Source organism: Triticum aestivum, chromosome 4D (genome assembly GCF_018294505.1).
Source record: "Triticum aestivum cultivar Chinese Spring chromosome 4D, IWGSC CS RefSeq v2.1, whole genome shotgun sequence".
In the NCBI taxonomy this organism is placed as follows: domain Eukaryota; kingdom Viridiplantae; phylum Streptophyta; class Magnoliopsida; order Poales; family Poaceae; genus Triticum; species Triticum aestivum.
In genome coordinates, this window is record NC_057805.1 from 414206271 (window position 1) to 414233699 (window position 27429).

At 45.4% G+C, this 27429-nt stretch overlaps 2 protein-coding genes, 1 long non-coding RNA gene and 1 pseudogene across 3 annotated transcripts; all 4 read right to left on the bottom strand.

Moving 5' to 3' along the window:
* Positions 1 to 3406: 3406 nt before the first annotated feature.
* LOC123100145 (expansin-A24-like) lies at positions 3407 to 4405 on the bottom strand. The gene is made up of 3 exons (XM_044522118.1): positions 4261 to 4405; positions 3829 to 4153; positions 3407 to 3754 (listed from the first exon to the last, which is right to left on the bottom strand). Exons 1-3 carry the CDS (start codon positions 4403 to 4405, stop codon positions 3445 to 3447), a joined length of 780 nt encoding a protein of 259 aa, XP_044378053.1. The 3' UTR covers positions 3407 to 3444.
* Positions 4406 to 11725: 7320 nt separating this feature from the next.
* LOC123098246 (expansin-A24) lies at positions 11726 to 12967 on the bottom strand. The gene is made up of 3 exons (XM_044520185.1): positions 12808 to 12967; positions 12381 to 12705; positions 11726 to 12311 (listed from the first exon to the last, which is right to left on the bottom strand). The coding sequence occupies exons 1-3, from the start codon at positions 12950 to 12952 to the stop codon at positions 12002 to 12004; spliced, it is 780 nt and encodes a 259-aa protein (XP_044376120.1). The 5' UTR covers positions 12953 to 12967; the 3' UTR covers positions 11726 to 12001.
* Positions 12968 to 13551: 584 nt separating this feature from the next.
* Positions 13552 to 14506, bottom strand: LOC123098247 (uncharacterized). The gene is made up of 2 exons (XR_006447687.1): positions 14193 to 14506; positions 13552 to 14109 (listed from the first exon to the last, which is right to left on the bottom strand). It is a non-coding gene; the product is annotated as an uncharacterized lncRNA (long non-coding RNA).
* Positions 14507 to 24884: 10378 nt separating this feature from the next.
* On the bottom strand, positions 24885 to 25739 carry LOC123097007 (expansin-A14-like; annotated as a pseudogene).
* Between the last annotated feature and the right edge of the window lie 1690 nt (positions 25740 to 27429).

The following is a 27429-nucleotide window of genomic DNA, read 5'->3' on the forward strand; positions in this document are numbered from 1 at the left end:
TTGCACTCAAAAACAGATCTGACAAGAAAACTGCGAACGGAAAAAGAGAGGCGAATAAAACGGCAAATTTGTGTGAAGTGGGGAAGAGGAAAACGAGAAACAAATGGAAAATAATGTAAATTGTGAGGAGATGAGATTTGTGATTAGGAACCTGGTTATGTTGAAGATCCTCCCTGGCAACGGCGCCAGAAATTCCTTTTGATTGCTCCCTGACTATAGCGCCAGAAAGCTCCTGTCTGCTAGGACTACGTCGGTATTTCCCCAAAGAGGAAGGGATGATGTAGCACAGCGAAGGTAGGTATTTCCCTCAGTGATGAAACCAAGGTTATCGAACCAGTAGGAGAACCAAACAACACAACATAAACAGCACCTGCACACAAATAACAACACCTCGCAACCCGACGTGTTAAAGGAGTTGTCAATCCCTTTCGGGTAACGATCCAGAAATTTGTAATAGATTGAAATAATAGATTGTAAATAAAATAAAGTGCAGCAACATATTTTTTGTATTTTTGGTTTAATAGATCTGAATAAAAATGCAAAGGAAAAATAGATCGCAAGCAAATATATGAGAAAGAAGACCCGGGGGCCGTAGTTTTCACTGGTGACTTCTCTCGAAAAAAATAGCAAACGGTGGGTAAACAAATTACTGTTGGGTAATTGGTAGAACCTCAAATAATCATGATGATATCCAGGCAATGATCATTACATAGGCATCACGTCCAAAATTAGTAGACCGACTCCTGCCTGCATCTACTACTATTACTCCACACATCGACCGCTATCCAGCATGCATCTAGTGTATTAAGTTCATGGAGAAACGGAGTAATGCAATAAGAACGATGACATGATGTAGACAAGATCCGTTTATCTATTGCGTAGATATAGATCCCATCTTTTTATCCTTAGTAGCAACAATACATACGTGTTGTTTCCCTTTGTCACTGGGATCAAGCATCGTAAGATCGAACCCACTACCGGGCACCTCTTCCCATTGCAAGATAAATAGATCAAGTTGGCCAAACAAAACCCAAATATCGGAGAAGGAATACGAGGATATAAGAGATCATGCATATAAGAGATCAAAGAAACTCAAATAACTTTCATGGATATAAAAAGATATGACTGATCATAAACTCAAAGTTCATCAGATCCCAACAAACACACCGCAAAAAGAGTTACATCATATGGATCTCCAAGAGACCATTGTATTGAGAATTCAGCGAGAGAGAGAAAGTCATCTAGCTACTAACTACGGACCCGAAGGTCTACAAAGAACTACTCACTCATCATCAGAGAGGCACCAATGGAGGTGGTGAACCCCATCCAAGATAGTGTCTAGATTGGATCTGGTGGTTCAGGACTTTGCGGCGGCTCGATGAATATTTCGTCGACTCCCCTAGGGTTCTGGTATTTTTGGGATATTTATAGAGCAAAGAGGCGGTCCGGGGGCACCCAAGATGGGCACAACCCACCAGGGCGCACCTGGGCCTCCTGGCGCGCCCTGGTGGGTTGTCCCCTCCTCGGGACTCCCCAAGGTGCAACCAGGGCCCGTTGTGTTCCTTCTGGCCCATAAAAATTCTCCGTGGAGTTTCGTGGCATTTGGACTCCGTCTGATATTGATTTCCTGCAATGTAAAAAAACATGGAAAAAACAGCAACTGGCACTTGGCACTATGTCAATAGGTTAGTACCAAAAAAAGATATAAAATGACTATAAAATGATTATAAAACATCCAAGATTGATAATAAAACAGCATGGAATAATAAAAAATTATAGATACGTTGTAGACGTATCATGGTACTTGAGGCGGTGGCCACACAAGACCTTTGGATTTGGCACTCCTTTGGTATGCCAGGAACTCACAATGACATCAACGTGCTGCAGTGCTCCCTATCTTTGCCAAGCTTGTTGAAGATCATTCTCCTCCGGTGAACTTCGAGGTCAATGGGCGGCACTATAACAAGGAGTACTACCTAGCTGATGGCATCTATCCGAGATGGTCTACATTTGTGAAGACTATCTCAAACGTTGTGCCAGGCGGCAAGAAGTCCCACTTTGCCAAGGTTCAGGAGGCTTGCAGGAAGGATGTCGAGCGGGCATTTGGTCTGCTCCAATCTCGATTTGCTGTTGTCCGGTACCCTGCTCAGACTTGGTCGAAAGATCAAATGTGGGAGATCATGACTTGCTGTGTCATCTTGCACAATATGATCATTGAGAGCGAACAGGAAGAGCCAGTGTTTGACATTGAACCATACTGCAGGCAGGGTCCTCTTGCCCAAGTTGATCACCAGCTACCAGCAACCTGGACTGCCCACCTCAGTATGAGTCAGGAGATCCGAGACCCACAGGTGCATCAACAACCGCAGCAGGATCTGGTGGAGCACTTATGGAGGCTCAAGGGCGATGCCTAGCTCGACGTGTGATGAAATATGCATTTTTATTTGTTGAACTATATAATTTGTATTGAACTATTTGATTTCTATTGATTTTCTGTGATGAACTATGTGATAAAAAAATTATTTATGTTGAGAATTCACGCCGAATATGGGCCGATTCGCGCCGATATCGGGCCATTTTTCACCGAAAGCGGGCACATTTGCGCCAAAAATGGGCCGATATCGGCGCCTGGGGGCGACGGCTGGGTGCCCAACCGCCCCCAGAGCAGATTATACCGTTGACTCGCCCCCAGGCGGCGATTTTTATGCCTCCTGGAGGGGCCAACGGCTGGAGATGCTCTTATAGGAGGTGGACCTAGACCACTCCAGTACAAGGAGGACGATAAGCAAAAATGTTCGGTGCTGCCGGCACGCTGATCGAACCCATGCAACTTGTTGTTGACACACTGGACCCAAGAAGGTCACAAAAATGTCGACCCCAAACACCCGCTCATGATCACCAAGAATACTACGACCGACAACAAATAGTCAGTGCTTCCAAGGCGATGCCTTGAAGAAGAAAGTAGGCGATGCATGTTATATATTTTCAGTTGTAAAAGAACTATTTCTCGACCGATTTCAAATAGTCATTTCTTAGTTGAGCCGTTAGATGTAGAATTCTCATTCTTTTGCACTTACATGAATCTCAATGCTAAGCTAAAATGCTTCTTATTGTTATCTTAAAATTACCTAGTTCAGTTATTTGTTAGTCACCCAAGGCAGAGGTACAACCAAACCGATAAAATAAACATTCGAGGTAACTCCGTAGAACCAGACGTGTTTTATATGCACCAGCCAAATTAATATAAGCACAAATATGTACAACAAGTTAAACACATACATACAAGGATGTTGGAGTTACAATGTTACATGTGGTGACCAACCAATGGATATATCCATACAAGTAGTGCTTACAATTAATATTTTTTAAGCACCACACCAGAAATAAATAAATTTAATCTGAAAAAATCAACCATTACTAGATTGTTCTGTTGAGAATGTTCAATTAAAACTGTAATTTGCTCGCAAATGTTTGCCCTAATGTCCATCCAGCTGGCACAATATTGTTAAACACAAGTGTCCGCCCATCCGTGCTGGTCAATCTGAATGAGAGCATCTTTCCAGTAAGATTAGCTAGAGATTGCCGGTTCGCGCCCCAGTTGCGAGCCATTGGCGCCCATGTGTCTGAATCAGAGCTCTTGACATCCATCGATTTGATCGAGCCGTCCGCTGCGACGTTGAACACGTTAACTAGGTTAAAATAATGGTGACCAGCTATCTTGAACCGCACCCCACCCTTCTTCACGCATGGAACCCTGCAAAAAACGGTTTTAGTAACTTGCACACAGGCACATATAACAGTGATAAATACTCATGTGTAGGTATGTACCTCTGGTACATGACAGGGATGATGCCACCCTTGTAGACACCAATCTTCTCCCAGGCCGGCTGCGCCATGTCGAAGTGCGGCATCGGCGGATTGCACCAGTCTCCGTTGTCGCTCGGGAGTGCATAGTTAGGCGGGCAGAGGTTCGTGGCCGTGATTGTCACCGTGACGCCTGGTTTGCAGAACATCGGGTCCGCAAGCTTGCGGTCACAAGCAATCTTGTAGCACTGCCCGCAGGCCGCGCCGTCATTGAAGAGCACCTGGCTCAGCGCCGCCGTCCGCGTCCCGTAGCCCGCCGAGTACAGGTTGCCGTACCCACACGCCCCACCTGTGTTGAATTAAGTGTGTGTATGCTTTTAGAACAGGCAGAACGAGATGTGGTATTCACTGTTCTATTGGCCTATACAGGGATTTGGAGATAAGCTAGTTACGTACCCATGGTGTCAGAGGCATCAGCGCCGCCGTAGAACGTGGCATGCGCCCTCAGCCATGTCGGCGCTTTGTCCGCGGCCATGGCCAACCCAGAGCACGCGAACATGAGAGCCACCACCGCAATAGCTCGAGCTGGAGCCGACGCCATGCCTGTCTCTGGATGCCCCTGCAAATTGAACTCGCGGACTAATCTATACGTAGATGATCTAGGAAGCTGTGTGTTATTGGGATGCTTATGTGTTTGTTCCTGTATCAGCCAGGATTTGCTTCTGATGGTTAGCTGTGTGATGATGTTTGGATGAAGGTGTGTGCGCGTATATATAGCCTTTGCTTCTGATCAGCTGATTCGTAGGTGGAGGGGCTCAGCAAGGTCATCACGAAAGGAGAGGGTAGCGTGCGCATGTCGAGCCGCACCATGGCTTACGGGCTAATCCGGATTAATATTGTATATGCGCGCAGACACGTATGGTCCTTTTTTTTGAAACAACACGTATGGTCCATTTTTGTTTGCCTTATAATACCAACTATTTATCGGTATCTACCTGATACTTTCTGAAGAAATGGACGGCGTTTCGCGATTTCCAAGTGCTTGCTTGACGTTTCACTTTGAGGGGGTGATATTTGCATGACTTTTTTGACTGTTAGTTTTGGGTATTCCATCCACGTTTCGCTGCGTCCCCTTTGTCTGCCAAATGATGTGTCTCCTCTGTTCCTTGAATCGAACGGATCACCGCACCTGGTCCTAAACATCGGCGGCGGCCATGGGCATGACAGAACGTAATTGTTTGTTCCTCAAGAAAAAGAGAGTTGTCGTTGAGGCAGTGCACGGGTGCGTGATCTAGCTAGATTTATCGTCTGCTAAGTTTCGTCGGTCATCATCAGAGATTGCACGGTATGGTAGTTACATGAGGTTAGTAGAATGGAATAAGCATGATTGTTCCCGTATCAAGCAGTTCGTGATTTTTTTTTATTTGAAAAGTGTAACGCCCACACTGTGGGGTTAGCCAACTCACCCACACGTCTTCATCATCGTCCAGTAACTTCTGCACGAATCTGGGCACGAATTAGCTGATTTTGTATGCCACGTAGGACAACTCGCGTGTGTGGTGTGTGAGAGATGTCGCCCACACATCTGTTTTACCACACGGAGGGGCCGGTGTGTGGGCGTTTAGCAGTTCGCCCATACATCAGTTTTTAGTCACGCACAAGGGCTGATGTGTGGGCGTTTGCCATCTCGCCCACACGCCCGCCTCCTCTCCCACACCCAAGCTGTCAGTTGTCATGTGTTTTGCAGTGTATATGGCAACTGCCCTAGTGTGATTGCAAGCAGATGACAACTCTTTTTTTTATCCGAACATGTCAGTTGCCATATGTTTTGCATGGTACATGGCAAACTGTCCTAGCGTGCACGTAAGCAGATGGCAACTCTTTCTTTTTACATGGCAACTGCCCTAGCGTGCTTGTGAGCACCTGGCAACTCTCTCTTTTACCCGAACATTTTTTTTGCCATGCCTTTTTTTGTAGCGCTACATGGCAACTGCCTAGTGTTAGTAGGTGGCAACTCCTAAAGTTTTGAAATCATGGCAACTACAGTAGACCAGACCACACATAGCAACAGATGTAGTTGTCCAAAAAATGGCAATCTAGAACTTTGACCTGAGATGGCAACTACAGTCGAGAAAACATGGCAACTGTAGTTGTCCGACATGGCAACTGTAGTTCAGCGACATGGCAACTGCACTTAAACGAACATGGAGAGGGTCCGGCCCATGGCAACTGCGGGCGCGCGGTAAAGTGTCACGTGGGGCGTGCGGGACCGCGAGGTACGAGGCTTGACGTACCGGGCGTGTGGGCGTTATCTATTTCGCCCACACGCACGCGTGTAAGAGGGACCGGGAGGAAAAAAAAGAGGCGTGTGGGCGCTAGTTGTTTTGCCAACACACAGACGTGTGGGCTGGTCCTCTTAGGCACCACACAGAACGTGTGGGCAGATTCCTTAACGCCCACACGTGTGGCTGTTATCGGCGTCCTTTTTATAATGGAGGCAAAAGATTTACCTCATCTATTAATTAAGTAATTAGTAGAACATAATTAATCGGTTAATTAAAGAGAAACCAGGAAAAAGGCGTCAGAAACCGCTTAGCAGCACACATAGGAGATAGCACACGATGTCATCACCTCCCCAAGCATGCATCATCGGCATTCCTAATCAGTGAGCAAGCAACTCTGACTTCATCATAGGTAATCGTCGACCCAACCAACACTATAGAGGCAATGGGGGAGTCATATGAAGGTCCGTGCCAGAACTAAGCCACCCACGACGAGGATAATGCGGTTCCTACTCTAACGGAGAACTATGGAGGAGAACTATATGTAAGGTTGGCGCCGTGGAAGACCACCAAACGGACCACCAGTGCCCGTCATCGTCACCGCCGGGGCCCTGCGCAGCTTCAACTTCATGACAACAAACAAATCGAGGCAATCCTGCAGCCACACCGAAGAAGAGTCTAATACCGCAACCATGGCCGCGTCTCCGACATCACACACACGCCTGCCTTCGTCGCCACAAAAGTCTCAATGCCATCATCATAGTCATCCATCAACCATTGTCGCGACCATCGCAATGACCCTCACATCCTCACGCATCCATTTGTCCCTCCAGCTAGTGACCACTGCAAGAACAATTCTCCCAGGGGAGCATAACGTAGAGCGCCACTATCGTTCGATCCTGATGAGATAGGAGGTTTCCCTTGGAATGTTTTGTGAAGAGAGCCAAGCATCACGCCTCGACAAAGTCTTCAAGAAGAAAGTAGCGCCCGAAGGGGTCAATTGCCAGCCTAGGCCAAGATACAAGGGCAAAGTTTTCACCCGGTGTTCCCTTGCTCTCCTCTTGCTCGAACCACGAGACCGGCCGGTCCACTACACAGCCCCTACCACCGCGTGAGATCTTTGCACGCCGGGCCGCCTCATGGCTTGCGCCACCACCATATCAACAATTTAGCGTCGCAGTCCCATCTTCTAGGCAGCATGCCAGAGCACATCTTAGCCACCACCTACTCAAGCGCACCAGTCATCCGCTGATATGTGTGCGACGTCTGCCACCGATGCATCCTGATGATCGGGGTGCAAGGTCCTAGATCCCCATTGCCTCAGACCACCCCATAGCCCGTTGCGCCATGACCCTCTGCTCCGCATCTTCGATGAGACCATCGTAAGATCCATGGCCCGAAGCCGCCTCTTCGGCTTTCGCCGCTAGCTCCCGAGTAACCTTTGGGAAAGGCCATCCACACATGCGGCCATCGCGAGCAGCTGCAAACGCGCGAGCACACGTACTGGCCAAATAATATGTAAGCACCCCTGACAACTCCAGAATTGAGAGATGTATCCCTTGATCTGCTGCGTCGCCCAGAAGGAGCACCACCCAAGCTCTGATGCCGCGGCCTTGGCTTCCACTCATTGCGAATAATGGTTGTCATCCCCAGCAACAGTTGAGAGCCTCCAGTGACATTGATGGAGACCCCCAACACGGGAGGCAAGTCTCCAAGCCACTGCGCCTAACCACGCACCACTGGCGCGCACCCATCAAATGCCACTACTCAAGATTCATCCGGGATGTGTTGTGGCACATGCGAGAGAAGGCTGTCCCGGAGGCGCCATGTGGCGTCGACGAGGCGAGGGAGGAGGAGGGAGGGATGGCGGTGGCAGCACAAAGTTCTACCCGTGCCGCTTCTGGGAGAACGATGTGGGGGCTGTTGTAAGCGTGTACCTCTCAGGCGGTAAGTGGTTACTTTGCATGATTGCACACGGTTGATATTAGAGCCCCACTTCGGCACCCCCCTCCCGCCCCCCACACAGACACATAAAAAGGGTAATATAAGTGTGCACAATCATGCAAACTAACTCTTACCGCCTGAGAGGTACACGCTTACAACAACCCCGCATCGCTCAGGACAGGGCCTATGCTACTATATGACATATAAGTACAGAGGTGGGTACGATTTGCGAAAGGCTTATATTACCCTTTATACGAACTTCCTTTTGAATTTGCGAACTTCTTATAAATTCGTGACACATTTCTTCAAATCCACAAATTTTCTCCAAACTTCTGAACATTTTCAAAATTCATGAAACTTTCAAAATTTTAATGCGTACACAATTTTTAAATTAGTAAAAAAATCAAACTTGTGAATTTTTTCCAAATTCATGATATTTTAAATATTTTCACTAGTAACCATTTTCAAATTCACAAAAAATTCAAACTTGTGAACTTTTTTAAAATTCATGAAATTTTGAAAATTTAACTCGTGAACAGTTTTGAAATTCATGAATTGTATTTCAAACTTGTGAACTATTTTCAAATTCATAAATGTTTTCATATCTAGCAGGCGAAGCGAGTGAGCGTGCGACCGAGCTTGCGCAATATTGGACCGCGGTCCGTTGGCATGTGCGCGAGCGCCAGCTTCATAACAGGCGCTTAAAGTGTTGACTAGGAGCTGCTAAAATAAACAGCGCCACACACAAGGATTTCTTCAAAACTTTAGAAAATATTCGCTTCCAATAAATAACAAAAAAAAAATACAAATTCACATTTTCAAAAATAGTACAGAAAATTCAAAAAATGTTTTTGTCTTTCAAAATTCCCTAGAATGTCAAAACACAAACATCTTTTAAAAAGACCAAACATAATTTTGAACACCAACAGTTGTAAAAAATTGATTATTTTAGGAAAACTAACTTATTTGGAATTTCAAAAGAAAATAGAAAATACAAACAAAAACTTGAGACCACTTTTTTATGAATTTCCCGGAACATTTTTCATTTGTGTAGAATTTCCTGGAACAAAAGTACGAACAGGAATAATTTTTAAATTCTAAAACAAGAATAAGAACATGAATATTTTTCATTCCCGGAACAAAATACGGACATGAGTGTTTTTTAAATTCCAATTTTTTCAAAGCATGAACATTATTTGAAACTCTCCGAATATTTATTGAGTTTTTGAAGAAGTTTGAAAAAGGAAACATTTTTTAAATTTGTGAACAAATTTTGAAAACAGGGACCTTTTTTGAATCATTAAACTTTTTTCAAATCAGCGAGCGCTTGGTCTGGTGCAACACACCCAGCGAGAGCGATGTCATCGCTTAGTTGGGCCATGACCTAAACTTTATTATTACTTTTGAAACTTATTCAAAAAATTGAATGTTTTGGGAATACCATAATAGAACTTTTAAGTAATTGTTTTAAGTTGATGTCATTTCAAAAATGTTCACAATTATACCATGTTCAATGGAGGGTGTCCCGGTAGGCCAGAATGCTCCATCTGAGAGCACGTTGTTTATCGACATCCTTTGAGGGAACACATTTTTATGAACACATTCTCGGTCAAAAAAGGTCGACAAATGGTTGGACATGTCGCAACTTAGATATGGTGTCGAAATCATTCGAACTTGACATGGATGCCTACCATGGGAATTCCCCACCTGTTTCCAAAAGTTAGGGTCATTTTAAGGATGCCCAAAAATAGACCATGTCGAGCTTAGGGTGTTTTATAGGCTAGAAGGCTTTGTCTCAGAGTACGTTGTTTCTCGACATCTTTGAAATGAACCCAATTTTTTTCACGGCCTTATATCCAATTCAAGGCACCATGTTTAATTTTTTAGGTTTTAGATTATTATTTTTGCATTTTCTAGAGTTTTTCCTATGAAAAAAGACCAATAAATGGCCAGACTTGCCGAAACATGCAAACGATGTCAGAATTCTTTCAATCTGGTATGGATACCTACCATGGGCATGCCCACCTGCTTGCAAAAGTTGAGGTCATTTATCCATAGTCCAAAAACAACAACCAGTTGGCAAGAGTGTGCCAGACTAAGCCAGACGGGTCCGAATTTAAATGTTTCTGTGATTTGGATTTTTTGTCAATATCAATCAACATGAAAATTTTCTCATGTCCTAACCATTTCGTGATTTTTTTCACTAATTTGGAATTTCAAATTGTGTACAAATTTTTTACAAACTTGAACACTTTTTCAAGAATTGTTAAAAAATTCCCAACAATAGATGAAAATTTTGACCACAAATTGCAAACCACCTATTTTTATAAAGTTTATTGAAATGAAAAAGGGAACAATTTTTGAAATTCCAGAATGTTTAAAAAAATGTAAACAATATTAGAAAACAGGAACATTTTTTGCTATTCTGATTTTTTTTTAACAAATTTCAGAAATAATAATAAATTTCAAAAAGGAAAAAAATATATTAACAGAAAGATAGAAGGAAAAAGGAAAAATAGAAAAGAAAAATAAGCTTTAGGCCTTCGCCCAACTATGCGACAGGATCGCTCCCATCGGGCGCTGTTGGGCTGGCCCAAGCGTTCATGGATCTGGAAACAATTAATCGATATTAAAAAAATGTTCATGGATTTGAAAAATATTAAGTGTTTATAGGAAATATGTGAACCATATATTTAAAATATATAATCTTGATTTGAATAATGTTAAACATGTATTACAAAAAAAGTGGCTTGTGGTGCAATGGTGCATCTATAAGACCAGCGTTCAAAACCTACCTTTATTTTAATTTATTTGAAGTGTTCGCTAATGGGCCAGCCTGTTACTGTTGATATATCTCGCGGCCTATTCTCAAAAAAGACCACCCTACCCTTTATTATGAAGGGGTATGGAGAGATCTCCTTCCTTGATGTGTTTAGGGGGGGGGGTGTACCGAAGCAGAAGTGTTGATGTTATTCTGACGGAACTTGTTTGAGACAGGATGCTCCTGCGCATTTCACGTAGATAGAAAAACAAAAAACAAATCTATAGATAACCGTGTTTATGAGGAAAAACTAGGCCATAAAACGTGCAGAGATAAAAGAAAGAGTGAAAAATAATCGATGCCGACCTATGTCTGCACCCATTTGCACACGGTCCGATGTATGAGTGGCTTACATATAATAATCTTGTATGTTTTGAATGTTGATCTTAAATTCTTCCTATTGCTAGTCATTTTTGCACTGAGTATGATATGTTGTCTTGTACATCCAAGCTCTTGAACCAAAAATTCTTCCATGAGTTTCCACATATATACCTACATGTTGCTGGTGAGTGCATTCTCTACTCATCCTTTCATTTAGTTTAATCCTGATATTCTCAAGGTTTATCTTGTATTATCCCATCAACTGTTGCACTCTTTTAGTTTTTCTTTTCTTCTTGCATTTTGTGTTTGGTAGGCTTTTACATGATTATATCTGAAGTGGATTTTTCATGATAACCAGCACCAATTCTGAGTTGAAAGGGAATTTGTTTGTTTGATGAGAATTTCTCACACCAAAATATATGTAGGCATGGGATCCGCCAGAGGGTTGTATTGTAGAATGGCTTCTAAAGCCATGATATATACTAGTGGGTTATTATTATTGACTTGGAATAGTTACTTCTGAGTCATCTGATGAACAACTAAAGCGAGAGAATAAACATTCAAGGTAACTCGGTAGAACCAATCATCTTTTATATACACCATGCAAATAAATAAAAATACAAATATGTAAAATAAGTTAAACACGTACAAGGAAATTGGAGCTACATGAGGGTGACCAATCAATCAATATATGTACACAAGTAGCACTTACAACTAATATTTTTTAAGCACCACACCATAAATAAAGAAATTCCAACCATCCCTCCTGTGTATGATGGTATGCTCACAAACCAATTACATCCCAAATCGTTGTATGGACAGTAATTAGTTAAAACTGCAATTTGCTCGCAAATGTTTGCCCAAACGTCCATCCAGCTGGAACAATATTGTTGAACACAAGCGTCTGCCCATCTGTGTTGGTCAATCTGAATGAGAGCATCTTCCCTGTAAGATTCGCTAGAGATTGCCAGTTCGCGCCCCAGTTACGACCCATTGGCGCCCATGCGTCTGAATTAGAGGTCTTGACATCCATCGATTTGATTGATCCGGCAGCTGCCACGTTGAATACGTTAACTAGGTTGAAGTAATCATGACCAGCGATCTTGAACCTCACCCCACCTTTCCTCACGCATGGAACCCTGCAGAAATCGGTTTTAGTAACTTGCAGACAGACACATAACAGTGATAAATATTCAAGTTGTAGTTACCTCTGGTACATGACAGGGATGATGCCACCCTTGTACACACCAATCTTCTCCCAGGCCGGCTGCGCCATGTCGAAGTGCGGCCTCGGAGGATTGCACCATCCTCCATTGTCGCTCGGGAGTGCATAGTTAGGCGGGCAAAGGTTCGTGGCCGTGATTGTCACCGAGACGCCGGGTTTGCAGAACATCGGATCCGCAAGCTTGCGGTCACAAGCAATTTTGTAGCACTGACCACACGCCGCACCGTCGTTGAAGAGCGCCTGGCTCAGCGCCGCCGTCCGCGTGCCGTAGCCCGCAGAGTATAGGTTGCCGTACCCACACGCCCCACCTGCGTTGAATTGAGCGTACGTATGCTTTTAGAACAGGCAGCACGAGATGTGGTATTCACTATTCAATTGGCCCATACATGACTTTGAAATAAGCTACTTACCCATGGTGTCAGAGGCATCGGCGCCGCCGTAGAACGTCGCATGCGCCCTCAGCCATACCGGCGCGTTGTCGGCGGCCATGGCCAGCCCACAGCACGTGAGCACGAGAGCCACCACCGCAATAGCTCGAGCTGGAGCCGACGTCATATGTCTGTCGCTGGATGCCCTTGCAAATTAAACTCACCAACGTCTATCTGTACGTAGCTGACCTGGGAAGCTGTGTGTTGTCGCTTATGTGTTTGTTCTTGTACTAGTGAGGATTTGGTTCTCATAGTTTGATGAGTGTCCGTGTATATATAGCCTTTGCTGGAGGGACTCAGCAAGGTCATTACGAGAGAGGCGGGCTAGCGTGCCCATGCATGTGGACGCTCGTGCAGCCGCACTATGCATGGCTTACGGGCTAATCCGAATATTTTATGTACGCGCAGACACGTCTGGTCCATTTTCTTCTTCCTTATAACATCAGCTCTTCAATCATCGTCGGTATTAGCTTAACACTTTCTGAAGAAATGGACGGCGTTCTGCGATTTCCAAGTGCTTGCTTGACGTTTCACTTCAGGGCGCGATATTTGCTGCGTCCCTTCGTGTGAGGAAGGATGCGTCTGCCCTGTTCCTTGAATCGTACGGATCGCCGCACCTGGTCCTAAGCATCGGCGGCGCCCACCGGCATGAGGGAACGTAATGGCTTGTTCCTGAAGAAACATAGAATTGTTAAGGAAGATCTATCGAGTTGAACTCGTCCCGTCTGGATGCAAAGGTGCGTGGCCCCTTTTATAAATAAAGCACAAACCTTAAATACACCGCGGAACGATATAATATAAAAAAGGTGGCTACTACGGATAAGTCGGATGATTTGTGCAGAAAATCATCCGCCTAACCAGCCGTACGATCTGGACGCTGGTGAACGTCCGATCTGGCGCAGCACGGGGAGCCGATGCGTGCTATCCATGGCAACATCGAGTGCAGCCCCCCGACGACACCCCCTCCTCCCTGGTGAAGCTCCATTGCAATCCCCAGGGGCGAGACGAAGCTGCAGCGCAGCACCGACAACGCCGGCGAAGCTCCATTGCAGCACCAACAGCGCTCCAATGCATCACCGGCGGAGCTCCATTGCAGCCTAACGACCCGGCGATGCGCCGGCGAAACTCCATTGAAGCACCACTGATGCTTCATTGCAGCCTCGGGCGACGCTTCATTGCAGCCCCGACGGCACAGCAAAACTCCAACACAGCACCGACGGCACGCCGATGAAGCTCCATTGCTGCCGGAGTTGAGGGAGGTGCCCCGTCACAACAATGGTGCTGCTGCAAAAACGCATGGATTGCAGCGCGAGAGTGTCAGTGGCGAGCATGAGGCTTCCATCGGTGCTGGCCGGAGTCGCCCTCACCCTCAACCTTGCTGCAACCGCGCCGTTCCGGTGCCGGTGTCGCCCCTCTCCCAGCCATGGCGAGGAGCCGAGGATGCAACAGCAGCGGCCATGGCAAGGACGCAAACAACAGCGGCTGCTTCGCCCTTATGATTGCAGCAGCAACAATGTTCGGGGTAGAGTAGCATCAAGCTGCTGTCGGCGGCGCCCCTCCCGGTTCTCAGCTGTGGCCGTGGTGCTCGCCATGGGATGGGAGCCTCATCCTCTCCTCTAGTACTACTGGGGAAGGAGGAGGAAAAGGGGAAAAGAGAAGACGTGTGGAGAAGAGAGGGGGCTTGAAGATAAGGTTGCAGGAGAAGCGGTGGCTGGTCCTCAGGGGACACGTGGCGCACACAACAGACGGTTTACGAGCTGAAGAAATCATCCGGATGAAATAGATCGTTTTCCTATAAAAAAATGAGAAAGCCCTCAAATAAAGCAAAACTTATTAGAAGAAGAAAAACAGGCAACATACATTGGTCAGAACATGATTACAACACCGAGCAAGAGTACAGGAGGATCTAAGCACTACACCAACCACGACCAATGACAACTGGGTTCCACGACAATGCCCTCAAAAGGGAAAACGGTGCAATGTGTCGCCATTGCCGCGTCCGACGCAATGGACCAAGGTTTTCACCCAGAACTCTAACAAGGAAGGCGAACCTGTGACAACATCCACAAGAGGATAGTGGCAACTGTGGGCGCCATCGCCATCGGCGCGGAAGCGGAGGGCTTTGCCTGGTTGCTTCCCCAAGCCATATAGGATTAAAGCCTGCCGTCGCGACGAAGCCTGGGCCAGAACCAGATCTAGTCACCTCCTCTGCCGCGACAGAGAAGACGCCATGGCCTCCCAATGCACCACCACTCGCCGCCCACACGGCTGACTAGCGCAGCCACAACCACTACTCAGAGACCCACCGGAGAGCCAACCGAGTAGCTCGCCACCCGGAGCCACCGCCTCGGCATCCCTCTCTGAACCTGAAAGAACATGCGGTGCCCCCATGTTTGGTTTTGGTAATTGATGACAATCTCTATGGACTAATGGTTGCCTTGAGTTATTTTTGAAGGTTTTGTCCATAGGCTTTTCTTGGAATACATGTGTTGGTTTCAAGGAGAGTTTGTGTCGACCAAGTTTCTATTCAAGGAATTACCTAAAGATTGGTCTTGTGAGAGGTTGATGAAGACTAAGTCAAAGAGTGAATCAAGTTAATCAACACACAGAGCGTAGAAGATGTACCGAGAGGGATCAAGCGATCCCATGGTATGGTAAGTATTGTCAATTACGCTTTGTGTACTAACCCATGGTCTTCGTGAGAGTTCTTTGTGGAGTTAGGTTGCAGTGTGCAAGTTCAAGTGATGCATCACGAAGACATCAAGTGCTTGAAGCTTGCTGTCCATTGTGGTGACAATGGACTTGTGAAGATGTGCCGAAAAGTGGCTCACCCATAGTGAAGTATGGGGGAGCAATCTACTAGTCTTCACCGAGCCGATGCAATCAAGAAAGGTGGTCCAACTTGAGGAAGTCAAGATCGTCTACATCTAGCTCAAGTGGACTTTGTGCAAGGCAAAGGTTTGCCCTTGATAGGTTTTCTATTTTACCGGTCTCATGTTGGTAGTTGGGAGACCGGGTTATAGGATCGATTGCCGTACTATCAAGGGGGGCTCTCGATGAGTAGCTTGATCGTATCATTCGTAGAGAGCTCAAACCATTGCATCATTGCATCATCTTTCTTGGTTCTTGTTTGATTTTATTTGTGAGTCTTAGAGCTTTTGGTCATCTTGATGACAAGCTCGAGTTCATCGAAAACGGAGTTCACATGCATCTTCTATGATGTTTTCGATGTTGGAGGTTATGCCGGTTCTTCTCTGTTGGAGGCTTCACTCCTCTCTTTATTAGGCATACCTCCCCTGCCTCTTCTTTCTATATCCAACAGCTTGAGTAGTACCGCTGTTGGAGGCTTCACTCCTCTCTTTATTAGGCATACCTCCCCTACCTCTGTTGGAGGCTTCACTCCTTGCTGTTTTGATGCTACTCGTCGTCTTGTATCCAACAAGCTTGAGTTTGCTCAATTGCAGTTCTGGTTTTATTGGATCTATCTGTTGTCTTTAGCTGCGTTTTGAAGGCATCCAAGTGCTAAAGCCTCTGTGGCGTGCGGTAGTACTGCTCAAGGGAGCGGCAGTACTGCAGGGGCCAGCGGTAGTACCGCTCCTGGTGAGCAGCAGTACCGCTGCCTCTAGCCCAGAACGCTGGCGCGCACGGAAGTAGGCACGAAAGTAATTTTTTTACTTCCGCGCCCTACGCGGTAGTACCGCTCCTGGTGAGCGGTAGTACCGCTGCCTCGTGTCCTGGCGCTGTTGCGTGCGATAGTAGGCGCGGATGTAATTTTTTACATCCGCCCTTACGCGGTAGTACCGCTCCCTGTGAGCGGTAGTACCGTGCCGACTTTTTCTTGTAGCTAGCTCCAGCGGTTGTAGGCGCGGCAGTTATTTTTTACATCCGTGGTCGCGTGGTAGTACCGCAAGGGCAGGCGGTAGTACCGCTCCTGCAGTAGTACCACCCTGTTGCCCCTTTGCAGTGTTGTTTCATTGGGCTTCTGCCGTCCTAGCGGTAGTACCGCTCGTAGGAGCGGTAGTACCGCTCTGTGCGGGCTATGAGCATAACGGTTGGATTTTCCCCCTCCTATAAAAGAGGGTCTTCTTCCCCAATGAACCTTATCCTTTGAGCTCGTGTTCTTCCCCCATTGTCGACCTTCTTCGAGCTTGCTAACTCTCAATCCCTCCATGGATTCTTGCTAGTTTTTGAGGGAAAAGGGAGAGGAGATCTAGATCCACATTTCCACCAATCACTTTCTCCTCTATGTGAGGGGAACCCCTTGGATCTAGATCTTGGAGTTCTTGGTGTTCTCCTTCTTGTTCTTTCTCTCATTTTCCTCCCTAGCATTAGTTGCTTCGGTGGGATTTGAGAGAGAAGGACTTGAGCACTCCGTGTGCCCTTGCCATTGCATTTGGTGCATCGGTTTGAGTTCTCCACGTGGTACGTGGAAGTTACAAGTTGAGAAGCTTATTACTCTTGGGTGCTTGGTACCCTTGAGCTTGTTCCTCTTGGGTGCTTGGGCGCCCTAGACGGTTGGTGGTGTTCGGAGCTCAATCATTGTGGTGCAAAGCTCCGGGCAAGCGTCGGGGTCTCCAATTAGGTTGTGGAGATCGCCTCGAGCAATTTGACGGGTACCGGTGACCGTCCCCAAGGGTTGCCAAAATGTACGGGTTTGGTGACCGCCCCCAAGGGTTGCCATTTGTACGGGTTCGGTGACCGCCCTCAAGGGTCCCTTAGTGGAATCACGATATCTTGCATTGTGCGAGGGCGTGAGGAGATTACGGTGGCCCTAGTGGCTTCTTGGGGAGTATTGTGCATCCACACCGCTCCAAACGGAGATTAGCATCCGCAAGGGTGTGAACTTTGGGATACATCGTCGTCTCCACGTGCCTCGGTTATCTCTTACCCGAGCCCTTTACTTATGCACTTTACTTTGTGATAGCCATATTGTTTCTTGTCATATATCTTGCTATCTCATAGTTGTTTATCTTGCTTAGCATAAGTTGTTGGTGCACATAAGTGAGCCTAGTTGTGGTAGGTTTTGTGCTTGACAAATTAACCGCTAGGTTTATTCCGCATTTGTTCAAGCTTAAACCGTAATTATTTTAAAGCGCCTATTCACCCCCTCCACTCTAGGCGACATCCTTGATCTTTTAGAACCTCTCCCTGACGCTATAACACGCGGATGCCACTGACCGACCGAATGGCCCACCACAAGGTCGGCCGGAGGGAGGCCATAGCCGGGCAGCCCCGCTACCATGGCTGCCCCTCATCTGCTAGGTTTCACCCATCATCAGAGGTGGCACAGTAATAGTATTTCAATATGGTAGTAAGAAGAGGTTACAAACTTAACTAGAATGAAATAAGCATGATCATTCCCGTATCAAGCGGTGTGTGCGTGGTTAGGTTTGCATGCTTGCGTGGCTAGACAGGATGCTCCTGCACATTTCATATTAAGGACAGTATAACCGAGCCTAAAGCGAGCTCTCTCAGTGATTTGGGTTTCTGGTAGTCTGTTTTCGCGATCTAAACGTTTCTGGCCGTCAAATCTAATGTATAAAATCATCTCTCCCGCAACTGGCCCAGCTGTCCTATGGGCTGCTATTCCAGAGGCCGAATCCAAGCCCTGTGGTAAACTGGACCGGTTATGCCAGCCCATTAAGCTAACACCGTGTTCTCGCTCGACAGGGGATGTGGATCGTCCGCTCATTGTGCTCGCTGCTTGCTGGACAAAGGAGGTGGAGGAGGTGGATCGGTGACAGGGGAATCCAGCCGCCCCCGATGCGCGCGACGCTCTCAAGCAGGATGGTAAAGCGCGCGAGCCATGCCGGGCGACGCGGGCGATCTATCCAGGAGCGGGATCCAAGCCAAGCGCGCGGCGTTGCCAGCTGCGACCACGACGACTTCGATCCGGCGGCGGACAGGCCACTGTTCTGTCTGTTCATCTCTCTGTCCGCGTGTCCTGCCAGAGTTTGATTCCAGCCGCTAGCACCAACTCTCCACCTTGGGTTCGTCCACTAAGAATTCATTCACCGGCCGCTAGCACTCCTCCCGGCCAGATGGTTCGGCAGCCTATGTACCTACAGGAAAATCCTCCTTCTCGTTATGAGAGAGATTGTTCTTGGGATTTTAATGTGTGCAGGCTACGGGTGACAAGCCGGTGGTTCCATCAGTTAGAAGTGTAGCGTTTTCTTGATCTCTTTTCTCTGTCAAGTCAAATTACAATAATATTTTTCTAATGCGATTTGGAAAGTTTTATCAAATCCACTTAGCAAATGAGACTGCAATACTTGGTTTGTGCTCTAGAATTATAAGACTTGCTTATAAGTCCTGCTTATCTTTTGCATGTGAACTATAATTATTTTTCTTTTTCCAGCTATTGAAATTTGTAGATGAAAGGCATGTTCTATACCATGATTTATGATTTGGCACATCAGTAACATCCAAGAGAGGATATTCTTCTAACTTTACTTTACAATGTGAATATATCCTACTCTAAATTTCTCATGTTCAACCCGCAGCATCTGCTCTATTTTGATGTTTCTATCATTACTTCCAAACTGTGCACCTAAGCGTAGGATAAAAGTATTCAAGTTAAACAAGTTGATATTTGATTATCAAGCGATGAAGTAGATTCATAATATGTTGACTGGTGCAGTACGAAAGTGGACAAAAGTGATTTTATTGGGATCCAGCTGACGCGTTCGAGCGAGATCCAAGTGAAGCGCGCAGCATTGCCAGCCACGACCATGATGACCTGCTCGAGTGGGATTCCAAGATGACTGGCCTGGCAGCGGAAGCCAGCGTCTAGGGATCGCAAAGGTGAGCAGTCACACATCCACGAGGTTGCTTCTCTTCGAGTTCATCGGCCGCCTTGGGGTCCTGGGCAACTTGTCCTAATAAGCTCCTCTGCAACACCACTCCCCTCGAGCCAGGCACGACGTTTGATCAACACGCGCCTCCACTCTCCTACGGGCTACGGCCGTAGCTTCTTCCCACAACCCACGAGGCTGAATATCAAATGATTGTCCATTTGTCGTACTACAAAACAATGTGCAAGTATAGAAAATGCAGCCAAATATTTATCATGCTCACGCTAAATCACAAACACACTGGAGGTGCACCGTCAAACAAAAGTAAGTCCCAATACATGCCAAAGTATACACATCTTTCTGTCTAATATGGCAGTTTGAGAGACCCATAGCTTCTGGTAGAAAAATTGGAGAAAGAAATACATATTTCCTGGAAGTGTTATTCATGTCTTACTTGCTCGCACATTAAATTGTAGTTTATGCTAGCTTAATTTGTAGTTATGTCCGTAAACACACACTTCATATGTTCTCCCTGTGCCCAAAAAACCTCATCTTTAAGACCAAGTGCATATGCATAATACAATGATGGGAAGTGTTAGAACATGTAGCCAGGTAGGCAAGTGGTTATATTCATCTGGCCTGCCGTGGTTCTGGGATGTTTGCTCCTGCTGAATTGTTAATTGTGTAGCTGTAACCATATTGTTGAAGCAACTTGAGTATAGAGCACCAAAAAATAAAAAACAACATAGACTACAAGTGTCGCTGGACTGCATCTGAAACATATTTACGGAAATTTATAGAGTAAATAGAATGGAACTCTTCATAACTCACACCGCAGTGGTTTACAGCTGGTTCATGAATGCAAATAAATAGATTCGAGTTTGTCTAATCACTGCAGAACCACCTAATATTCAGTCAGACAATATATTGTAGTGATTATTAGTGCTTTTTTTTGAAAAGAAATGCAAAATCTGCATTACTACGTGCACGAAGCTGACTCGCTCGCCACTAAAGCTTTTACATCAGCAGTTACATTGTCTGCATTTAGCTCATCATACAGGTTCATGGAACATCCTTTGTGTGCAAGTACATGAGCTAAATTATTACAATTCCTACTAGCAAAGCTAAAGGTGATCTAATTAAAGTTTTGGCAGTGCTTAGGTAACTTATGGTATAATTGATGTTCAATATTATTTTATAGAAGATCATCATTTCTTCTGTATTTACCTGCTCAGTTCATTTATATTGCAATCAACTATACCTAAAGAATGTGTCAATCTATAGTGGTACTGGAGTATATAGAAACTGATTAAGTAGTGTTGCTAGCACTAAAATGGCACAAAGAGATACAGAAAAAAAAACACTTCTGAGGTGATCATGACCATTGTGTAATTCAGAAAGTTAATTATGTTACTTTTGTGTAGTGTATCTTCCATGGTGACATAATCTCTGTCAATGTTTGTACAGCAAAGCATGTACTAAGTTCTTTGTTGAATCAAGCCTACAGTATTCTGAGTCTACCAGTGAAGCCTTACTGTGGTCATATACAATATCTCATTTTTCTAAGAGGCTGACATATATTATAAAGTGCCACAATAATTGAAGACCAACAAGAACCAATTTTTTTTGGCATACCTTAAGTGCAACTACACTGCAGCTTCTCAAGGTATGCAAATTATATCCTCTCACACACCCCTTGCTTAATCTTTCAATTATGTCCAAAAGATGGGTTCACCAAGTACAAAGTTTGTCTTACCGTTGTTAGCTCCCCATTTCATTCCCTACAGAGCTCTCTCCTTAACTGTAAGACTGGATATTCTTTCAAACACAAAATATAACACATCTGAGGTTCAGTTTGTTTCTACATGCCAGTAGCATCACAAATGATAGGGAAAAAACCCGATAATCGCATCATGTAGACCAAACAATGTTCCAACTCAGATAGCTGCCCTTATTTATCAATATTTTATTGTTTACTTTAGTGTTAGTGAAAATTGTCTTACTAGAATCCTTCCATTCTCTAATATCCAATTTTATTGTCAAGCAGAAATCCATATTTTATTCTCTACAGGGCCATGTCCTTAATTGTAAGACTGGGTATTCTTTCAAATATAACACATGTGAGGTGGAGTTTGTTTTCTTCTTGGCAGTAGCATCACAAATGATATGTAAAAAAACAAATCGACACACACATCATGTACCAGACAATGTTCCAATTGAGATAGCTTCCCTTTTTATCAAAATTTTATCTTGACTTCAGTGTCAATGAAAATTGTCTTATTATAACCTTCCGTTCAGTAATATCTTATTTATTGTCAAGCAGAATTTTTCTTCTTAGGCCTCCTTTGGTTTAGAGGAATCTTGTAGGAATTTCATAGGATAGGATTTCTATAGGAAAAATCCTTTAGAGCCCTTTGGTTTGTAGGAATGGAATCCTATTCCTATGGAGGAATTCTTCCTATCCTCCACATTTCATAGGAAAATAAACATTAGCCTAGACTCAATAGAAAAAATCCTATGATGTGAATCAAAGGACATCTCCTTTCCTATTCCTACTCATAGGATTTGAGATACATGTCATCTCATTTCCTATGACTTTCCTATTCCTACAATTTTCCTACCCTATGAACCAAAGAAGGCCTTAGTTCCTTGTTGCCTACACAAGATCACCTTTTGGGTGGAGGCTGCAATTGTTTAGAAGACATCAATAAGAAATGGAACAATTAGAGAGTAAAAGTCCGATGACCAATACCGACTAAGCCATATGAGCACATTGAAAATGTTGTAATAAATTATCAGCTTCATATATTTATGTAAATTTCGGTGTCCATATACTTATGTAAGCTCCTAACATTCTATTGTAGAAATAGACGGGCGCAGCAATGCGCGCCATCGATGATCTAGTAGATAGAAGAAAGACATGTAGACAGAAATAAAATAAGAAATAAAAAAGAAAATTGCAAAGACGCCGGCCTATATATCTTGACATGTACCACCAATATGTTTGCTGCCCGGCTAGTGGCGAGCAGGTTCTTTTGAAATGCCTCCAATGAGGAAAATTACAATCACATAACACTGTTGTCGACCCCTATTTGAAAACCAATCTTTCGTCCAAAATTATACATGATCGACCCACCAAACCTCAGGGAAAGGTCTGGCCAGACCAACATCCTCCACGTCATCCTCATATCTGAATGGCCATGATCCAGGATAGATGAAGCATCTTTGACAAAGCCTTCAGGGAGGAGAAACATGCCATCGAGCACCATCATCATCGTCATTGACCCACACTGAATATCAAGCTTTCGCTAGAGCCTTGAGCCTCTCAACCAAATGAGACCCTAGGAGCGAGATCAACCACTGTCAACGTGCAAAATAGAGTAACAACTTTTTCTGCACATGTGCCGGCGAACTGAAACCACACGGAGTAGAGAAGAAGTTGTCATTGCCACCACATCACCATGGAGCTAAGTCCAATCCATCTGCTACCACCACCTCAACCTCAACAATGGGAACAAACGATGAGCCACCACCTCACGCTGAAGCCCACTAGTCCAACCTCTTGCCCAAGCCGCGACTCACCTATCCTTGTTGAGCCACAATGTGTTGACCGTGTTGCACCACCACCACCATCACATGATCACGCTGTTCGCAAACGGGAGGACACCTTCACCGTCAGGTGCAAGCAGATTGGGAACCACCCAATTTAGGCCCCTAGCCCATGCAAGGAGGACCACCACCGTTGTTGAGCCGAACGACGCATCCTTAGGCACCCATTGTGCCATCGACAAGACACTATAGACATCACCATGCAGTCCCCTTGTTCAAGCACCCCCTCCACCCCCTCCCCCCAGGCGGAGAATCAAGCTAGCGCCACTACCCATGCTGCCCCAAGAAGGGGGCGATGCAAGGGCTCTTTTTGTTTGTAGGATATTGCACATGGTTGATATGCTTCGGCAGTCCAGACATTATAAAATCTAGATGATTTGAAATAAATTATGTCATGGAAGATGCCCACAAGAGTATGACACTCTCTTTTCATTCAAGAGGAGTTCCTCACTAATAAAAGGAGAAATGCCATGGTCTCCTCAATTGCACGGGTGTCATCTTCTGTAAATAAACAACAATAGTAACCTACTACCAAAATGATTTCAAAAGAATTATTGGTGTCAAATGACCTTGCTAATCCGATTGTCATTTCAGGGGCTTAGCGGCCTACCATAATCAATACAAAATTCACATTTGGTAAATGTGAAGTTTAACAAAAGCAAGAAACTCACATGCTTGTCATTGCACCCATTCGCGTACGGTTCGATGTTAGAGCGGCTTATATATAATTTTGTTGCATGTTTTGGATGTTGATCTTAAATTCCCACCATTGCCAGAAATTTTCGCAGTAAGTATGATATGTTTTCTTATATATTCAAGTTCTTGAGCCAAAATTCTTCTATGAGTTTCCACCATATATACCTACATGTTGCTAATGAGTGCATTATGTACTCATCTTTTAGTTGAGTTTAAATTTGATATTCTCGAGATTTATGCCATATTATCCCATTAATTGTTGCACTTTTTTTCTTGTTTGTGTTTGGTAGGACTTTTACGCCGATTGTATCTCAAGTGAACTTTTCACGATAGCTGAAATCAGTTCCGGGAAAGGTAAATTTTCACGCCGAAATATCTACATGCATGGGATATATTTTTGTAACGATACTTCTAATTATTTTATTTTGTATAATCAGCGAAGAATAAATATGAATATATTATAGTGTATTGGCATGCACATGCGCGAGAGAGAGAGAGAGAGACCGGCTATGGGTTGCACTATTGAACGGCCTACAAGGGTAGCCATGATCAATACTAGTGAGTTATTATTATTGACTTGGGATTGTTATTTATGAGTCGCCCGAGGAACAATCAAACTGAGAGAATAAACATCTAAATAATTCGGTAGAGCTAATCATGTTTGAACACAATTCAGATTAATAAGGACACAAATATGTACAACAAGTTAAACACGTGCAAGGATATTGGAGTGAGGTGACCAGTCAATCAATATATGCCAACAAGTAGTGCTTACAATTAATATTTTTAAGCACCACACAACAAATAAATGAATTCCAGCCTTTGGTTCAACAGATGATGTTATGCTCATAAACCAACCACATCCTAAATTGTTTTGTTGATCAGTTGAACGGCAGTTTGCTCGTAAAATGTTTGTCCAAACTTCCATCCACCCGACACAATATTGTTGACCACAAACGTCTACCCATCTCTGTTGGTCAATCTGAATGAGAGCATTTTTTCGGTAAGATTGGCTAGGGAGTGCCAATTCGCACCCCTGGGCCATTGGTGCCCAATCGTCTGAATCGGAGCTCTTGACCTCCATCGACTGGATTGATCCGGCAGCAGCGACGTTGAACACATTGACTAGGTTAAAGTAGTTGTGCCCAACTATCTTGAACCACACCCACCCTTCTTCACACATGGAACCCTGTAGAAATGGGATTTAGTAAACATGCACACAAGCACAAAACAATGATATATACTCATGTGTAGGTTCCTCTGGTACATGACAGGGATGATGCCACCTTTGTAGACACCAATCTTTTCCCAGGCCGGCTGCGCCATGTCGAAGTGCGGCCTCGGTGGATTGCACCATCCTCCTTTGTTGCTCGGGAGCGCGTAGTTAGGCGGGCAAAGATTTGTGGTCCTGATTGTCACGGTCAAGCCGGGTTTGCACCACATCGGGTCTGCCAACTTGCGGTCACACGCAATCTTGTAGCACTGTCCACACGCCACGCCGTCTTTGATTAGCACCGTGCTCAGTACAAATTGCCATATCCGCACGCGCCGCCTGCATCATACCAAGCGATGTAAACACTTAGCAGAGGCAGATACGTCGTGTGCATCTAGTGGTGCATACGGCCCTCCATTTGACATAGTATATGAGTACGCAATAAGCTAGTTACCCATGGCGTCAGAGGCGTCAGCGCTGCCGTAGAAGGTCGCGTGTGCCCTCAGCCATTTGATCGGTGCTTTGTCCGCGGCCTCGGCCAACCCACAACACACGAAGGCGAGCAGCACCACCGCAATTGCTCGAGCTGTAGCGGACACCATATCTCTCGCTGGTCGCGCTTGCAAACCTAACAATTTTGTCTGTACGTAGAACGTAGTTGATCTGGAAGCTGTGTGATCTTGCTTGTGCGTATTGTACCTGTATGACTGTGGTGATCTCGGAATGATTGGGTGTGCCGTGTGTGTGCGTGTATATATATAGCTGTTATTTGTGAGTTGCGATCTATCCGTAGTTGGAGAGACTCAGCAAAGTCACCCGTAACAAGCACGCCGGGTGCACATGTGCAGGTCGTATGTGCAGCCGCAGCATGGCTTACGGGCTAATCCGAAGAGTACTAGCATACGCGTAGACACGTACTGCTCTATCTGCATCATAACAATGCTACACATACGTAATCTTACGTTCATTTTACGTAAAAGTTGATGTGGAGATTGTTAATTGGGCGGAAAACCTAAAAACCCCTGGCGGCGGCGATTAGGGTTCCGGTGGACTCATACGGCGCCCGTCGGATCTCTCCGGCGGGGCGCCCACTGGTTCCGGCAGGAGATGGCTTCATCGGCTGGCGGCAAGTAGACCGAGTCAGGACCTAGTTCTTCGAGGTCGGCTCGGGCGCAGCTAGAGGAGGCGCTCGGGAAGCTTGGGTTACGGATGAGGAAGCGACCCCTCTGATTATTGATGATATAGAGGAAGTAGAAGCAAAGAAGTGGCTACTGGCGGGTACGGTTTTGCATTGTTACACATCCAAACCATTACTAATGCACTCCGGCCAGCTTGGGGAAACCCTAGAGGACTGAAATTCAGATCGATGGGTGAGAATACGTTCGTGGCAGAATTCGAGGCACAATGGGATCGCGATCGCATCTGGCTTGGCTCCCCATGGCATGTTAGCAAGAACGCGGTTGTTCTTGCAGAATTTGAGGACTACATGCGACCTGATGAGGTCAAGTTTGACCGGCTCCATCTATGGGCAAGGGTCCCTAATTTCCCATATAACCTTTGAGATGTTTCCTGGGGCAAGCTAATAGCACAGCAGATTGACAAGGAAGCTACTTCGATTCAGTTCGATCATGTGGGGGTATTTTTGAGAGCCAGATGTGAGTAAACCTTTGAGGAGATGGATTTTGATCGACTCCGCGAAGAGGAAGAAGACAGACATGTATGGCATACAGTATGAGCAAGTTCCCCACTTATGTTTCTCTTGCGGTAGACTGGGTCATTCCGATTTATTCTGCCCAACTCCAGGCCCTCGCGACGAAAAAGATGAACTATCCTTCGGGCCTAAGTTGAGAGCACCAGAGGAAAAGAAGAAGACCGCATCAGGCGATAGTTCGAACAAAGAGCAATTTTCAGGCCCGAGCAGTCAAAGAGAGTCTAAGAACTCTAGTAATGTTGGTCAAGAAGGAGTTGAGGTGAACTCCCCTGTCAAGAATAGAACATCGAGTAACAAAAGGAAAGAGGCACCTAAACAAGTTTACCGACGAGTTGATCCTGCACCTTTTCTCCTGACGGATGGAAAAACTACAAATGGTTCAGCTAATGTTGATCCTCAAGAGACAGTTTCAGATTCAGTCAGAGAAGGGGATGAGCAAGTTGAGGAGAGAGTACCAAAGAAGAAGAAACCAACGCCTGGCAACTAACTCGGCAGCGTCTGCAGAGCAGCGCTGCCCATCCCAATGATTTGTATCAGCTGGAACTGCCGGGGGCTTGGGAACCCCGAGGCAGTTCGAGAGC

What these genes read in the sequence shown, in the direction of transcription:
- LOC123100145 (XM_044522118.1), bottom strand. Translation starts at nt 4,405, where the DNA reads ATGGCGTCGGCTCCAGCTCGAGCTATTGCGGTGGTGGCTCTCATGTTC. An exon ending in TGATGCCTCTGACACCATGG is followed by an intron (nt 4,154 to 4,260) that starts GTACGTAACTAG and finishes AATTCAACACAG; the next exon opens with GTGGGGCGTGTGGGTACGGC. An exon ending in ATCCCTGTCATGTACCAGAG is followed by an intron (nt 3,755 to 3,828) that starts GTACATACCTAC and finishes CGTTTTTTGCAG; the next exon opens with GGTTCCATGCGTGAAGAAGG.
- LOC123098246 (XM_044520185.1), bottom strand. Translation starts at nt 12,952, where the DNA reads ATGACGTCGGCTCCAGCTCGAGCTATTGCGGTGGTGGCTCTCGTGCTC. An exon ending in CGATGCCTCTGACACCATGG is followed by an intron (nt 12,706 to 12,807) that starts GTAAGTAGCTTA and finishes AATTCAACGCAG; the next exon opens with GTGGGGCGTGTGGGTACGGC. An exon ending in ATCCCTGTCATGTACCAGAG is followed by an intron (nt 12,312 to 12,380) that starts GTAACTACAACT and finishes CGATTTCTGCAG; the next exon opens with GGTTCCATGCGTGAGGAAAG.